This window comes from Oncorhynchus clarkii, chromosome 5 (assembly GCF_045791955.1).
Source record: "Oncorhynchus clarkii lewisi isolate Uvic-CL-2024 chromosome 5, UVic_Ocla_1.0, whole genome shotgun sequence".
Classification (NCBI taxonomy): Eukaryota; Metazoa; Chordata; class Actinopteri; order Salmoniformes; family Salmonidae; genus Oncorhynchus; species Oncorhynchus clarkii.
In genome coordinates this window covers 85,182,306-85,199,762 of record NC_092151.1, presented here as the reverse complement: position 1 = coordinate 85,199,762, position 17,457 = coordinate 85,182,306, and the positions used below count along the sequence as shown (strand labels likewise).

The following is a 17,457-nucleotide window of genomic DNA, read 5'->3' as shown; positions in this document are numbered from 1 at the left end:
AGACCATTCCATAAAAATGGAGCTCTATAGGAGAAAGCCCTGCCTCCAGCTGTTTGCTTAGAAATTCTAGGGACAGTTAGGAGGCCTGTGTCTTGTGACCGTAGCGTACGTGTAGGTACAGTGGGGAGAACAAGTATTTGATACACTGCCGATTTTGCAGGTTTTCCTACTTACAAAGCATGTAGAGGTCTGTAATTGTTATCATAGGTACACTTCAACTGTGAGAGACGGAATCTAAAACAAAAATCAAAAAAATCACATTGTATGGTTTTTAAGTAATTAATTTGCATTTTATTGCATGACATAAGTATTTGATACATCAGAAAAGCAGAACTTAATATTTGGTACAGAAACCTTTGTTTGCAATTACAGAGATCATACGTTTCCTGTAGTTCTTGACCAGGTTTGCACACACTGCAGCAGGGATTTTGGCCCACTCCTCCATACAGACCTTCTCCAGATCCTTCAGGTTTTGGGGCTGTCGCTAGGCAATAAGGACTTTCAGCTCCCTCCAAAGAATTTCTATTGGGTTCAGGTCTGGAGACTGGCTATGCCACTCCAGGACCTTGAGATGCTTCTTACGGAGGCACTCCTTAGTTGCCCTGGCTGTGTGTTTCGGGTCGTTGTCATGCTGGAAGACCCAGCCACGACCCATCTTCAATGCTCTTACTGAGGGAAGGAGGTTGTTGGCCAAGATCTCGCAATACATGGACCCATCCATCCTCCCCTCAATACGGTGCAGTCATCCTGTCCCCTTTGCAGAAAAGCATCCCCAAAGAATGATGTTTCCACCTCCATGCTTCACGTTTGGGATGGTGTTCTTGGGGTTGTACTCATCCTTCTTCTTCCTCCAAACACGACGAGTGGAGTTTAGACCAAAAAGCTATATTTTTGTCTCATCAGACCACATGACCTTCTCCCATTCCTCCTCTGGATCATCCAAACTTCAGACGGGCCTGGACATGCGCTGGCTTGAGCAGGGGGACCTTGTGTGCGCTGCAGGATTTTAATCCATGATGGCGTAGTGTGTTACTAATGGTTTTCTTTGAGACTGTGGTCCCAGCTCTCTTCAGGTCATTGACCAGGTCCTGCCGTGTAGTTCTGGGCTGATCCCTCACTTTCCTCATGATCATTGATGCCCCACGAGGTGAGATCTTGCATGGAGCCCCAGACCGAGGGTGATTGACCGTCATGTTAAAAAAAAAAAATTAAATGTTGAACTTCTTCCATTTTCTAATAATTGCGCCAACAGTTGTTGCCTTCTCACCAAGCTGCTTGCCTATTGTCCTGTAGCCCATCACAGCCTTGTGCAGGTCTACAATTTTAGCCCTGGTGTCCTGGTCTTGGCCATTGTGGAGAGGTTGGAGTCTGTTTGATTGAGTGTGTGGACAGGTGTCTTTTATACAGGTAACGAGTTCAAATAGGTGCAGTTAATACAGGTAATGAGTGGAGAACAGGAGGGCTTCTTAAAGAAAAACTAACAGGTCTGTGAGAGCTGGAATTCTTACTGGTTGGTAGGTGATCAAATACTTATGTCATGCAATAAAAATGCTAATTACTTACTTAAAACTCATACAATGTGATTTTCTGGATTTTTGTTTTAGATTCCGTCTCTCACAATTGAAGTGAACATATGATAAAAATTACAGACCTCTACATGCTTTGTAAGTGGGAAACCTGCAAAATCGGCAGTGTATCAAATACTTGTTCTCCCCACTGTATGTACGCCAGGACCAAATCAGAGAGATAGGTAGGAGTAAGCCCATTTAATGCTTTGTAGGTTAGCAGTAAAACCTTGAAATCAGCCCTTTCCTTGACAGGAAGCCAGTGTAGGGAGGCTAGCACTGGAGTAATATGATCAATTTTTTTGGTTCTAGTCAGGATTCTAGCAGCCGTATTTAGCACTAACAGAAGTTTATTTAGTGCTTTATCCGGGTAGCCGGAATGTAGAGCATTGCAGTAGTCTAACCTAGAAGTAACAAAAGCATGGATGAATTTTTCTGCATCATTTTTGGACTGAAAGTTTCTGATTTTTGCAATGTTACGTAGATGGAAAAAATCTGTCCTTGAAACAGTCTTGATATGTTCGTCAAAAGAGAGATCGGAGTCCAGAGTAACGCCGAGTTCCTTCACAGTTTTATTTGAGACGACTGTACAACCATTAAGATTAATTGTCAGATTCAACAGAAGATCTCTTTGTTTCTTGGGACCTAGAACAAGCATCTCTGTTTTGTCCGAGTTTAAAAGTAGAAAGTTGCAGCCATCCACTTCTTTATGTCTGAAACACATGCTTCTAGCGAGGGCAATTTTGGGGCTTCACCATGTTTCATTGAAATGTACAGCTGTGTGTCTTCCGCATAGCAGTGAAAGTTAACATTATGTTTTCGAATGACATCCCCAAGAGGTAAAATATATAGTGAAAACAATAGTGGTCCTAAAACGGAACCTTGATTAACACCGAAATTTACAGTTGATTTGTCAGAGGACAAACAATTCACAGAGACAAACTGATATCTTTCCGACAGATAAGATATAAGATACAGCCAGAACTTGTCTGTGTAGACCAATTTGGGTTTCCAATCTCTCCAAAAGAATGTGGTGATCGATGGTATCAAAAGCAGCACTAAGGTCTAGGGGCACGAGGACAGATGCAAAGCCTCGGTCTGATGCCATTAAAAGGTAATTTACCACCTTCACAAGTGCAGTCTCAGTGCTATGATGGGGTCTAAAACCAGACTGAATCATTTCGTATACATTGTTTGTCTTCAGGAAGGCAGTGAGTTGCTGCACAACAGCCTTTTCTAAAAATTATGAGAGGAATGGAAGATTCGATATAGGCCGAGGTTTGGCTTTTTCAAGAGAGGCTTTATTACTGCCACTTTTAGTGAGTTTGGTACACATCTGGTGGATAGAGAGCCGTTTAATATGTTCAACATAGGAGGGCCAAGCACAGGAAGCAGCTCTTTCAGTAGTTTAGTTGGAATAGGGTCCAGTATGCAGCTTGAAGGTTTAGAGTCAAAGATTATTTTCATCATTGTGTCAAGAGATACAGTACTAAAACACTTGAGTGTCTCTCTTGATCCTAGGTCCTGGCAGAGTTGTGCAGACTCAGGACAACTGAGCTTTGAAGGAATACGCAGATTTAAAGAGGAGTCCATAATTTTCTTTCTAATAATCATGATCTTTTCCTCAAAGAAGTTATTGAATTTATCACTGCTGAAGTGAAAGCCATCCTCTCTTGGGGAATGCTGCTTTTTAGTTAGCTTTGCGACAGTATCAAAAAGGAATTTCGGATTGTTCTTATTTTCCTCAATTAAGTTGGAAAAATAGGATGATCGAGCAGCAGTAAGGGCTCTTCAATACTGCACGGTACTGTCTTTCCAAGCTAGTCGGAAGACTTCCTGTTTGGTGTGGCACCATTTCGGTTCCAATTTTCTGGAAGCTTGCTTCAGAGCTCGGGTATTTTCTGTGTACCAGGGAGCTAGTTTCTTATGAGAAATGTTTTTAGTTTTTAGGGGTGCAACTGCATCTAGGGTATTGCGCAAGGTTAAATTGAGTTCCTCAGTTAGGTGGTTAACTGATTTTTGTCCTCTGGCGTCCTTGGGTAGACAGAGGGAATCTGGAAGGACATCAAGGAATCTTTGTGTTGTCTGTGAATTTATAGCACGACTTTTGATGTTCCTTGGTTGGGGTCTGAGCAGATTATTTGTTGCAATTGCAAATGTAATAAAATGGTGGTCCGATAGTCCAGGATTATGAGGAAAAACATTAAGATCCACAACATTTATTCCATGGGACAAAACTAGGTCCAGAGTATGACTGTAACAGTGAGTTGATGATGGCTCCAAAAGCCTTTTGGAGTGGGTCTGTGGACTTTTCCATGTGAATATTAAAGTCACCAAAAATGTGAATATTATCTGCTATGACTACAAGGTCCGATAGGAATTCAGGGAACTCAGTGAGGAACGCTGTATATGGCCCAGGAGGCCTGTAAACAGTAGCTATAAAAAGTGATTGAGTAGGCTGCATAGATTTCATGACTAGAAGCTCAAAAGACGAAAACGTCATTATTATTTTTGTAAATTGAAATTTGCTATCGTAAATGTTAGCAACACCTCTGCCTTTGCGGGATGCACGGGGGATATGGTCACTAGTGTAGCCAGGAGGTGAGGCCTCATTTAACACAGTAAATTAATCAGGCTTAAGCCATGTTTCAGTCAGGCCAATCACGTCAAAATTATGATCAGTGATTAGTTCATTGACTATAATTGCCTTTGAAGTTAGGGATCTAACATTAAGCAGCCCTATTTTGAGATGTGAGGTATCACAATCTCTTTCAATAATGACAGGAATGGAGGAGGTCTTTATCCTAGTGAGATTGCTAAGGCGAACACCGCCATGTTTAGTTTCGCCCAACCCAGGTCGAGGCACAGACACGGTCTCAATGGGGAAAGCTGAGCTGACTACACTTACTGTGCTAGTGGCAGACTCCACTAAGCTGGCAGGCTGGCTAACAGCCTGCTGCCTGGCCTGTACCCTATTTCATTGTGGAGATAGAGGAGTTAGAGCCCTGTCTATGTTGGTAGATAAGATGAGGATACCCCTCCAGCAAGGATGAAGTCTGTCACTCCTCAGCAGGTCAGGCTTGGTCCTGTTTGTGGGTGAGTCCCACTTATCTACAAATTCTATCTTTTGGGAGGGGCAGAAAACAGTTTTCAACCAGCGATTGAGTTGTGAGACTCTGCTGTAGAGCTCATCACTCCCCCTAACTGGGAGGGGGCCAGAGACAATTGCTCGATGCCGACACATCTTTCTAGCTAATTTACACGCTGAAGCTATGTTGCACTTGGTGACCTCTGACTGTTTCATCCTAACATCGTTGGTGCCGACGTGGATAACAATATCTCTATACTCTCTACACTCGCCAGTTTTTGCTTTAGCCAGCACCATCTTCAGATTAGCCTTAACGTCGGTAGCCCTGCCCCCTGGTAAACAGTGTATGATCGCTGGATGATTCGTTTTAAGTCTAATACTGCGGGTAATGGAGTCGCCAATGACTAGGGTTTTCAATTTGTCAGAGCTAATGGTGGGAAGCTTCGGCATCTCAGACCCCGTAACGGGAGGAGTAGAGACCAGAGAAGGCTCAGCCCCTGACTCCGACTCGCTGCTTAATGGGGAAAACCGGTTGAAAGTTTCTGTCGGCTGATTGAGCGACACCGGTTGAGCATTCCTACAGCATTTCCCTCCAGAAACCGTGAGAAAGTTGTCCGGCTGCGGGGACACTGCCAGGGGATTTATACTAACGTTACTATCTGTACTTACTGGTGGCACAGACGCTGTTTCATCCTTTCCTACACTGAAATTACCCTTGCCTAACGATTGCGTCTGAAGCTGGGCTTGTAGCACAAGGCGATCGTTCTCCTGTATATTATGATTACAGCGACTGCAATTAGAAGTCATCATGTTAATGTTAATAGTTAGCTTCGGCTGTTGGAGGTCCTGACGAACCACATCCAGATAAAGCGTCCGGAGTGAAAAAGTTGAATGAAAAATAAGTTGAGTGAGGGAAAAAGCAAAAATATAAACAGTAATTAAAAAGTAAAAACCGCACAGCAACACGTAAACAAGTCTGCAAGTTGTGACCGAAAATGTAGATGCTGAAAACAATCTGTTTGTCTCTCCCTCCTTATGTATGCTGCCACTCATTCTCTGTCCATCTGTCTGTCTTCTCTCTCTCTCTTTCTTTCGCTTTCTTTCTCTCTCTTCTCTCTTCTCTCTCTTGGTCTCTCTCTCTGCCACTCTTTCTCTCTGTGTCTCTGTCTCGCTCTCTTTCTGTCTCTCTTTTTCTCCCTTCCCTAATGGGAGAGCGGCTGAAATTGATCGGTACAAATCCAAGAGACAGGGAAAATGATTGAATCCTGACTCGCAGTGAAAATGAAAATATTTGCTCCCTGTGCAGTGTCCTGTGGCGGCCTGGGACCGAGAAACTCATCTAGGTGTTGCGCGTGCAGGTGTGTGTGTGTGTGTGTGTGTGTGTGTGTGTGTGTGCGTGCAGGTGTGTGTGTGCAGGTGTGTGTGTGTGTGTGTGTGTGTGTGTGTGCAGGTGTGTGTGTGCGTGCAGGTGTGTGTGTGTGTGCAGGTGTGTGTGCGTGCGCGTGCAGGTGTGTGTGTGTGTGTGCGTGCACGTGCAGGTGTGTGTGTGTGTGCAGGTGTGCGTGCGCGTGCAGGTGTGTGTGTGCATGTGTGTGTGTGCGTGCAGGTGTGTGTGTGCGTGCATGTGTGTGTGCAGGTGTGTGCAGGTGTGTGTGTGTGTGTGTGCAGGTGTGTGTGTGTGCGTGCGCGTGCAGGTGTGTGTGTGTGCGTGCAGGTGTGTGTGTGCGTGCAGGTGTGTGTGCGCGTGCAGGTGTGTGTGTGCGTGCGCGTGCCGTGTTTCGAAACATGGAGCCAACTCAGAACGCCCTGGCTTGATGGGACAAGTTGCCTGGCTTTGTCTTGATTTTGTCCGGAATGAGGAGGGAAGGAGATAAGACTCCATCCGTCTCTCTCAGCTTATATCTCAGTAGGTGTGTCCAAGAGTGTGCAAAGCTGTCATCAAGGCAAAGGGTGGCTACTTTTAAGAATCTCAAGTATAAAATATATTTTGATTTGTTTAACACTTTTTTTGGTTACTACATGATTCCGTATGTGTCATTTCATAGTTGTGATGACTTCACTATTATTCTACAATGTAGAAAATAGTAAAAATAAAGAAAACCCTGGAATGAGTAGATGTGTCCAAACGTTTGACTGGTACTGTATATATACGGTGGTTCATCCTTTAAAAGTTGCGTCGCACTGCAGCACACCTTGCGGGTTGCCGCAGAATTCTATGGCACGTTATTTGAGTGTCAGCCATTGTTGCGAGTTAGTGCTAGTTTGACCACCAGAGGGCATCTTTGAGAAGCATTTGACTTTTTTAATATTGGCTGTACTAGATCATTTAAGACCTTTTTTTTGTAAGGACATAGTATATGGGATTGATTTTAAGAAATGTAGCTTCATTAATTTGATTAATATTATGGTGTTTCTATTCCAAGAAAAATGAAAAACCCTCAGGGTTTCCGTTAGGAAAATATGGCGCTGTACAATGTGACTGGTCGGGAGTAGGCTACTGTACTAAGAGCAAAATAATCCTAAAATAATCCTAACATTTTCACACCCTAATTGTAGGCTAACCAATACCCAAACGGAGATTCAGTGAAAATAATACCAGTCCCCATGCTTTTCTCAGAGCAGCGTGAAACAGTGCTGAAATAGTTGACAACATGTCATTCGGTGATATTTATTCCCATAATAATTTGTTATGGATCCATAATGAAATAAACATCTCCATTACAATTATAATGCAGGGTAATATACATTAATATATTTGTAGGGATGGATACATTTTTTTGTTGGGGCAAATCTGGTTTTAGAGGTTTTCAATTTGGTGGACTCGGTATGATGGACTCACTGATGGTTGAAGTTGATGAGCGATCGGCAAAGGCTTTCAACATCGCTCTAATCACAGTCAGAAGACAGTTGAAGAAACTTGAGTGGACTTATGGAAAGGCTCGTTAAGACATTATATTATATAGACATGTTTTCAAAAGGCCTCCAGAGCCGACAGAGAAGTTCCCCCTTTCACTTGCCTCTTCCATTTATTCCCATAGTAATTCGTTATGGTTTGCATTGCAAATGAGGGCATAAACTGGGTCAAGACGTCAGCAGAGTACGTAGACTTTTATGTAGTGAAATAAAGGTAAGATAAAAATAAATAAATCAGACCTGCAACACTTTTAACAACACATTCCTCAACACTAGTGAGACTCATGTCGCCTATGGTAGGCCTACAGTATATCTACAAATATTTTTTTATCTCAACATGTTGGTCTCCTGATTTGAACCCAATCGAACTTGTTGCAACTTTAGTGTAGTTGAAATAATCATCTCCGTGTTTGCCTGGATTATGACTCCATCTCGTTCCTCGCTGCCTTCAACTCCGCCAATACCGCCTGACTTTCTGCCAATGACATGACTCTCCTCCAATAATTACATTTAGAGGATTGGAGGATTCTAAATTAATATCTAAGGGGCATTTTTCATTAGGATCTGTGAGAATATCTAAGGGGCTTTTATATAATTATAATGCAGGGTTAATAATAATAATAATCGCTTTGTTTAAGAAATAAGGCTATTTTGGAGATTATTTCATTTTAAAATAACCGAAAGTGAGCAATTGTAATCTGAATAAAGGGGAAAAGTCCATTCTTGAACATGGAGTGAGACATTCTTACTGATTTGTAAATTAAGCCCGTTTGATATTTAAAATTATTTATTTCTGTTTTTAGAGGGAGGGGAAACCAAAAGCCCACATTTTTCGGATATTCGTCAGACCACATGTCAAGTGAAAATCTACCCAAATTTACCCAAGTTCTCTCTCAACTCCAGGACCACCAACAGTTTTTGTTGTTGTCTGATGCAGGACTCTAGTGCCAGAAGAGAGACTCTGAGACTGAAAACACCTCCATTAATTGCCACAGTTTAGACTACCGATAGATAAGCGTTCTAACTCCCTCTTGTAATAGTGTGGTTCAATGACAGAATGCCACCATCTACCACTAACGGTCGCAGCATAAACTCTGAACTTTAATAAGGAAGAACCACTGAGTGTACAAAACATTAAGAACTCTTTCCATCACATAGACTGATGAAGGAATTCAGGTGAAAGCTATGATCCCTTATTGATGTCACTTGTTAAATCCACTTCAATCAGTGTAGATGAAGGAGAGGAGACGGGTTAAAGAAGGATTTTTAAGCCTTGAGACAATTCAGACATGGATTTTGAGTCTGTGTCATTCAGAGGGTGAATGGGCAAGACAAAAGATTGAAGGGCCTTTGAATGGGATATGGTAGTAGGTGCCAGGCGCACCAGTTTGTGTCAAAAACAGCAGCGCCTCTGGATTTTTCACGCTCTGCAGTTTCCTGTGTGTATCAATAATGGTCCACCACCCAAAGGACATCCAGACAACTTGACACAACTGTGAGAAGCCTTGGAGTCAACATGGGCCAGCATTCCTGTGGAACTCTTTCGTCACCTTGTAGAGTCTATGACCTGACAATTGAGGCTGTTCTGAGGTTTGGGGTCACTTAGAAATGTCCTTGTTTTTGAAAGAAAAGCTAATTCTTTGTCCATTTAAAATGGCCTCTGATCAGAAATGCAGTGTAGATATTGTTAATGTTGTAAATTACTATTGTAGCTGGAAACGGCAGATTTTTTTATGGAATATCAGAGGCCCATTATCAGCAACCACCACTCCTGTGTTCCAATGGCACGTGGTGTTAGCTAATCCAAGTTTATCATTTTAAAAGGCTAATTGATCATTAGAAAACCCTTTTGCAATTATGTTTGCACAGCTGAAAACTGTTGTTCTGATTAAAGAAGCAATTAAACTGGCCTTCTTCAGACTAGTTGAGTATCTGGAGCATCAGCATTTGTGGGTTCGATTACAGGCTCAAAATTGCCAAGAACTGAAGATTTCGTACAATCTGTGTATTACTCCCTTCACAGAACAGCGCAAACTGGTTCTAACCAGAATAGAAAGAGAAGTGGAAGGCCCCAGTGCACAACTGAGCAAGAGGACAAGTACATTAGAGTGTCTAGTTTGAGAAACAGACGCCTCACATGTCCTCAACTGGCAGACTCATTAAATAGTATCCACAACACACCAGTCTCAATGTCAACAGTGAAGAGGTGACTCCAGGATGCTGGCCTTCTAGGCATAGTTCCTATGTCCAGTGTCTGTGTTCTGTTGCCCATCTTAATCTTTTATTTTTATTGGCCCGTCTGAGATATGGCTTTTTCTTTGCAACTCTGCCTAGAAGGCCAGCATCCCGGAGTCGACTCTTCACTGTTGACGTTGAGACTGGTGTTTTGCGGGTACTATTTAAGGAAGCTGCCAGTCTTTCTTTCCCTCCCTTCTATCTATCTATCTCTCTCTCTCTCTCTCCATTTGTCTTTCTCACTCACTCAGCTTCTCTCTCTGTCTCTCTCCTCTTTTTCTCTCCTCTTTCTATCTCCTACTCATCCCCTCTCTCTATCCCTCCCTCCCCCTCTCACTCTCTCATGAAGCATTGTACAAATCCCATCTTGGCCAGGGAACAGAACAGAGCTACAGAACAGAGCTACTTGAGATGGTGATTCTGTGAGGTTGAGAACTACTCATGGAATGGTAATACGACAGAGGGTCAGAGAGGAGAGAGACGGTCAGAGAGAAGAGCGAGAGTCAGAGGGCAGAGATGAGAGAAAAGAGAGAGGGTCAGAGAGTAGAGAGAGGGTCAGAGAGAAGAGAGAGGGTCAGAGAGAAGAGAGAGGGTCAGAGAGAAGAGAGAGATTGCTGTGTGGCAATGAGTGAGAGGTCTACTCTGCACTCTCCTTGAGAACTATTCATGTACGGTCACACGATGTGTGTGTGTGTGTGTGTGTGTGTGTGTGTGTGTGTGTGTGTGTGTGTGTGTGTGTGTGTGTGTGTGTGTGTGCGCGTGTGTGTGCGCGTGTGTGTGTGCGTGTGTGTGTGTGTGTGTGTGTGAGATGACAGAGCAGCTACTAGAGATGGAACGCCAAATGAAAGATAAAAGAGGTCAGTTAGAGGATAATGGAGGTGGAGGTTTGGGGAGTAGGTTTCATTCTACGCATCTAAGATCGAGCCATGTGTGTTAGTGTATGCATTTTTTTATTTAGTGTGTGTGCATGTGTGTTTGCTGTTACCGTGTGTGTGTGCGTGTGCGATCCTTATGGGAATTATGAGTCATTCTCTTTCACTCTGTTGAGAAATTTGCCTTGGGTAGATGATGTACACACACACACATTTCACCCAAGGAAAATCACTGAGAAACAGCTTTGCGTATCTGCAGTACCAGGAATAGAACAGCATGATTCATTGACCACAGATTCATGCACCGATTCATGTTTTTATTACAAGACAAGACAAACGGAGACAGAAGGAGAGGTGTTGAGGAGACGTTAGAGCCCTGTCATTGTCAATCAAACAGGAACAAGGAAGTGGGGTCTGAATCTCTAAAGTCATTACTGAAAGAGTTGTGAAATATTCTGCTGAACTAACCTTTGTCCTTTGTGGGAAGGAAATTGTAACGCTGTTAGAAGGAAATTATTTAAAATATTGCACACACCTGTGAATTATTGGCTAGTATTTGAGCTTATCATGAACACTGTTTGTCCGTTTGTATATGCTAGTCTAAACCGGTTGTTTACGAATCATGTGACAGATAGAAACATTTGACCTTCCAAACTGTTTAAACTGTTATAAGATCTTGAAAGATATTTCCTTGATTTCACATCATCAGAAAAGTTACCAATGTTTCATCTGTCTCTGCCAATGTTTCATCTGTCTCTTACCAATGTTTCATCTGTCTCTACCATGTTTCATCTGTCTCTTACCAATGTTTCATCTGTCTCTTACCAATGTTTCATCTGTCTCTGCCAATGTTTCATCTGTCTCTTACCAATGTTTCATCTGTCTCTACCATGTTTCATCTGTCTCTTACCAATGTTTCATCTGTCTCTTACCAATGTTTCATCTGTCTCTTACCAATGTTTCATCTGTCTCTACCATGTTTCATCTGTCTCTTACCAATGTTTCATCTGTCTCTTACCAATGTTTCATCTGTCTTTACCAATGTTTCATCTGTCTCTTACCAATGTTTCATCTGTCTCTTACCAATGTTTCATCTGTCTCTACCAATGTTTCATCTGTCTCTACCAATGTTTCATCTGTCTCTACCAATGTTTCATCTGTCTCTACCAATGTTTCATCTGTCTTTACCAATGTTTCATCTGTCTCTACCAATGTTTCATCTGTCTCTACCAATGTTTCATCTGTCTTTACCAATGTTTCATCTGTCTTTACCAATGTTTCATTTGTCTCTACCAATGTTTCATCTGTCTTTACCAATGTTTCATCTGTCTCTACCAATGTTTCATCTCTCTACCAATGTTTCATCTGTCTCTACCAATGTTTCATCTGTCTCTACCAATGTTTCATCTGTCTCTACCAATGTTTCATCTGTCTCTACCAATGTTTCAACTGTCTCTACCAATGTTTCATCTGTCTTTACCAATGTTTCATCTGTCTTTACCAATGTTTCATCTATTTCTTTCCAATATTTCATCTGTCTCTACCAATGTTTAATCTATTTCTTTCCAATGTTTCATCTGTCTTTAGCAATGTTTCATCTGTCTCTTACCAATGTTTCATCTGTCTCTACCAATGTTTCATATGTCTCTACCAATGTTTCATCTGTCTCTACCAATGTTTCATCTGTCTTTACCAATGTTTCATCTGTCTCTACCAATGTTTCATCTGTCTCTTACCAATGTTTCATCTGTCTTTACCAATGTTTCATCTGTCTCTACCAATGTTTCATCTGTCTTTACCAATGTTTCATCTGTCTTTACCAATGTTTCATCTGTCTCTACCAATGTTTCATCTGTCTTTTACCAATGTTTCATCTGTCTCTTACCAATGTTTCATCTGTCTCTACCAATGTTTCATCTGTCTCTACCAATGTTTCATCTGTCTCTACCAATGTTTCATCTGTCTCCTACCAATGTTTCATCTGTCTCTTACCAATGTTTTATCTGTCTCTTACCAATGTTTCATCTGTCTTTACCAATGTTTCATCTGTCTCTACCAATGTTTAATCATTGAAATGTTCTCATTGTTGTGTTCTGTGTGCGTTTTCTCTCAGAGACAAGCTTGTCCTGTGTAGTAATGCTTTCCTCTGACTGTTTCAGTGTTTTCAGCATTGAAATGTTCTCATATTGTATATCTGTTGTGTCTCAGGGAAGAGCCCGTACCTGATGTTTACTAACCGCCATGAGATCTGTCGTATAGACCTGGTAAAGAGAGAATACAGCCAGGTGGTTCCCACTCTGAAGAACGCTGTCGCCTTGGATGTGGATGTCACCACCAACAAGATGTACTGGTGTGACCTCTACCAGCGCAAGATCTACAGGTAACACACACACACACACACACACGGTCCTTTCTGCTGTGAGTGTGAATATGGTGCGGAGACATGTATTTTGAGACTATAATAACATGACACTTCTACATTCAATGGCAGCCATGTTATAGCTCACCATTAACATTACATGGGGGATATTTATACAATGCTATGTAACTGAATATCTAGAATTATAACAAGGTTCTAAATTCTAAAAGTTGGCCGAACCTTCTCTCTCTCCTCTCCTCTCCCCTCTACTCTCCTCTCCTCTCCTCCCTCTCTCCTCTCTCTCTCCTCTCTCTCTCCTCTCCTCTCTGCTCTCCTCTCTCTTTCTCTCTCTCTCTCCTCTCCTCTCTCTTTCTCGATCTCTCCTCTCTCTCTCCTCTCCTCTCTCCTCTCCTCTCCTCTCTCCTCTCCTCTCTCTCCTCTCCACTCTCCTCTTCTCTCTCTCCTCTCCACTCTCCTCTCCTCTCTCTCTCTCCTGGCTCTCTCCTCTCGCCTCTCTCTCTAAATTCTAAAAGTTGGCCGAACTCTGGTTTTGTGGAAAGGTGCTTATCAGGATGAAGTTGGACAGAGGGTTTCCAATATCCTCAAGTATTTGTTCCAGTCTTCTCTCCTCTACCCTCTCCTCTCTCCTCTCCTCTCCTCTCCTCTCTCTCTCCTCTCCTCGCTCTCTCTCTCCTCTCTCTCTCCTCTCCTATCTCCTCTCCTCTCCTCTCCTCTCTCAATTAAATTCAATTCAAGGGGCTTTATTGTTATGGGAAACATGTGTTAACATTGCCAAAGCAAGTGAGGTAGATAATATACAAAGTGAAATAAACAAAAAAGATTAACAGTAAACATTACACATAGAGAAGTTTCAAAACAATAAAGACATAAATATCATATTATTTATATATATATATATATATATCTCCTCCCTCTTCTCTCTCTCCTCTCTCTTCTCTTGAGTGACTGTGTGCATGTTGATGGCTACTGAAGACAGCACCTTAATACTGATCTCCTTAGCACTTCTCCCCTCTGTATGCATACAGACAGATAGTGACAGACCAATGAGTCACATCTCTATGTATCCAGGGGCTTGTTAGGGTGCTAGAGGAAGCTACTGGACATGCAAGTACACAAACACACACTAGCTTCTATTTCTGTCTGAGTAGACAATGTGCTGATGGTGAGAACATTTTAGTACATCATAATGAGGGAACAAACTATGTTTGTTCACTTGGTTGATTTGTCTCTCCTTTTCTCTCTCTCTCTCCTCTGGCTTCTTTCACTTCCACTCCTCCTCTACTCTCTCTCTCTCTCTCTCTGTTCATTTTACAACATGTCACACATTATGACACTGATGCCTGAAGCACACCTGGAATGGAGAGATGGATGGTGCATGAAGGGACTGTTTGCCCTTCACACACAGAAAGTTTGTGTGTGTGTGTGTGTGTGTGTGTGTGTGTGTGTGTGTGTGTGTGTGTGTGTGTGTGTGTGTGTGTGTGTGTGTGTGTGTGTGTGTGTGTGTGTGTGTGTGTGTGTGTGTGTGTGTGTGTGTGTGTGTGTGTGTGTGATGAGCTTGCCACCCTCCCTTGGAGACTGGGGCCAGGGTAAATCATCTCCGTTTGGCCATATGCTGCTTCTAATTCCTCGCCATGAATAATTACCCCATTACTCACACACACACACACACACACACACACCACAGGGTCCGATGATGAGAGAGGACACAAACATTCTGATTTGACATTGATAAGCACCCTCCCTCGTCTTCAGAACTAGCAGAACAGCACAGACCCACTGGCAGAGAGCCTGTATACCTCCTTATGGGCTGGCTCCTTACAGCAGCAAGTGTACCAGTATCATACCAGTATCATTCACTTCTCACTCTGGTCTGAAACTGTCATGTTGTATACCTTAACCCCTGCTGTGCTAACGTTAGCCACCAGCCACACACTAGGATACCCACCCAAGTTCCATGTTGTGTGGTCAACACTTGTCACTCTGGAGGGTTTTCTGGGGAGGACTGGCCAGGTGTTTCTTTTTTTAAATATATATTTTATAAACAATACACTCGCAATAACTTCTGTTAACCATGTGTATGTGACCAATAACATCTGGTAACCATGTGTATGTGACCAATAACATCTGGTAACCATGTGTATGTGACCAATAACATCTGGTAACCATGTGTATGTGACCAATAACATATGTTAACCATGTGTATGTGACCAATAACATCTGGTAACCATGTGTATGTGACCAATAACATCTGGTAACCATGTGTATGTGACCAATAACATCTGTTAACCATGTGTATGTGACCAATAACATCTGCTAACCATGTGTATGTGACCAATAACATCTGCTAACCATGTGTATGTGACCAATAACATCTGCTAACCATGTGTATGTGACCAATAACATCTGTTAACCATGTGTATGTGACCAATAACATCTACTAACCATGTGTATGAGACCATTAACATCTGCTAACCATGTGACCAATAACATCTGTTAACCATGTGTATGTGACCAATAACATCTGGTAACCATGTGTATGTGACCAATAACATCTGGTAACCATATGTAAGTGACCAATAACATCTGTTAACCATGTGTATGTGACCAATAACATCTGGTAACCATGTGTATGTGACCAATAACATCTGGTAACCATGTGTATGTGACCAATAACATCTGGTAACCATGTGTATGTGACCAATAACATCTGGTAACCATGTGTATGTGACCAATAACATCTGGTAACCATATGTATGTGACCAATAACATATGTTAACCATGTGTATGTGACCAATAACATCTGTTAACCATGTGTATGTGACCAATAACATCTGGTAACCATGTGTATGTGACCAATAACATCTGCTAACCATGTGTATGTGACCAATAACATCTGTTAACCATGTGTATGTGACCAATAACATCTGTTAACCATGTGTATGTGACCAATAACATCTGGTAACCATATGTATGTGACCAATCTGCTAACCATGTGTATGTGACCAATAACATCTGGTAACCATGTGTATGTGACCAATAACATCTGTTAACCATGTGTATGTGACCAATAACATCTGTTAACCATGTGTATGTGACCAATAACATCTGGTAACCATATGTATGTGACCAATAACATCTGTTAACTATGTGTATGTGACCAATAACATCTGCTAACCATGTGTATGTGACCAATAACATCTGCTAACCATGTGTATGTGACCAACAACATCTGGTAACCATGTGTATGTGACCAATAACATCTGGTAACCATGTGTATGTGACCAATAACATCTGGTAACCATGTGTATGTGACCAATAACATCTGTTAACCATGTGTATGTGACCAATAACATCTGATTTGATTGGACAACATCATAGAGTGGTGAACTCCTCTGTGACGAACTTCTCTGTGACGAACTCCTCTGTGGTGAACCACTCTGTGGTGAACTCCTCTGTGGTGAAACCCTCTGTGGTGAACCACTCTGTGGTGAACTCCTCTGTGGTGAACTCCTCTGTGGTGAAACCCTCTTGTGGTGAACTCCTCTGTGGTGAACTCCTCTGTGGTGAACTCATCTGTGGTGAACTCCTCTGTGGTGAACTCCTCTGTGATGAACTCCTCTGTGATGAACTCCTCTGTGGTGAACTCCTCTGTGGTGAACTCCTCTGTGGTGAACTCCTCTGTGGTGAACTCCTCTGTGGTGAACTAATCTGTGGTGAAACCCTCTGTGGTGAAACCCTCTGTGGTGAACTCTTCTGTGGTGAACTCTTCTGTTGTGAACTCTTCTGTTGTGAACTCTTCTGTGGCGAACTCCTCTGTGGTGAACTCCTCTGTAGTGAACTCTTCTGTGGTGAAACCCTCTGTGGTGAAACCCTCTGTGGTGAACTCTTCTGTGGTGAACTCTTCTGTGGTGAACTCTTCTGTTGTGAACTCTTCTGTGGCGAACTCCTCTGTGGTGAACTCCTCTGTAGTGAACTCTTCTGTGGTGAACTCTTCTGTGGTGAACTCTTCTATGGTGAACTCCTCTGTGGTGAAACCCTCTGTGGTGAACTCTGTGGTGAAACCCTCTGTGGTGAAACCCTATGTGGTGAACTCCTCTGTGATGAACTCCTCTGTGATGAAACCCTCTGTGGTGAACTCCTCTGTGATGAACTCCTCTGTGGTGAACTCCTCTGTGGTGAACTCCTCTGTGGTGAACTCCTCTGTGGTGAAACCCTCTGTGGTGAACTCCTCTGTGGTGAAACCCTCTGTGGTGAACTCCTCTGTGGTGAACTCCTCTGTGGTGAACTCCTCTGTGGTGAACTCCTCTGTGGTGAACTCCTCTGTGGTGAACCACTCTGTGGTGAACTCCTCTGTGGTGAACTCCTCTGTGGTGAAACCCTCTGTGGTGAACTCCTCTGTGGTGA

The 17,457-nt window shown here is 42.6% G+C and overlaps 1 protein-coding gene across 1 annotated transcript in view; it reads left to right on the top strand.

The window, feature by feature from the left end:
- LOC139409489 (low-density lipoprotein receptor-related protein 8-like) overlaps positions 1 to 17,457 on the top strand; it is a 346,325-nt gene that overhangs the window by 271,615 nt on the left and 57,253 nt on the right. Inside the window, exon 10 of the mRNA XM_071154703.1 lies at positions 12,882 to 13,053. Coding sequence (XP_071010804.1) covers positions 12,882 to 13,053 — 172 coding nt within the window. The remainder of the gene's footprint in view (positions 1 to 12,881; positions 13,054 to 17,457) is intronic.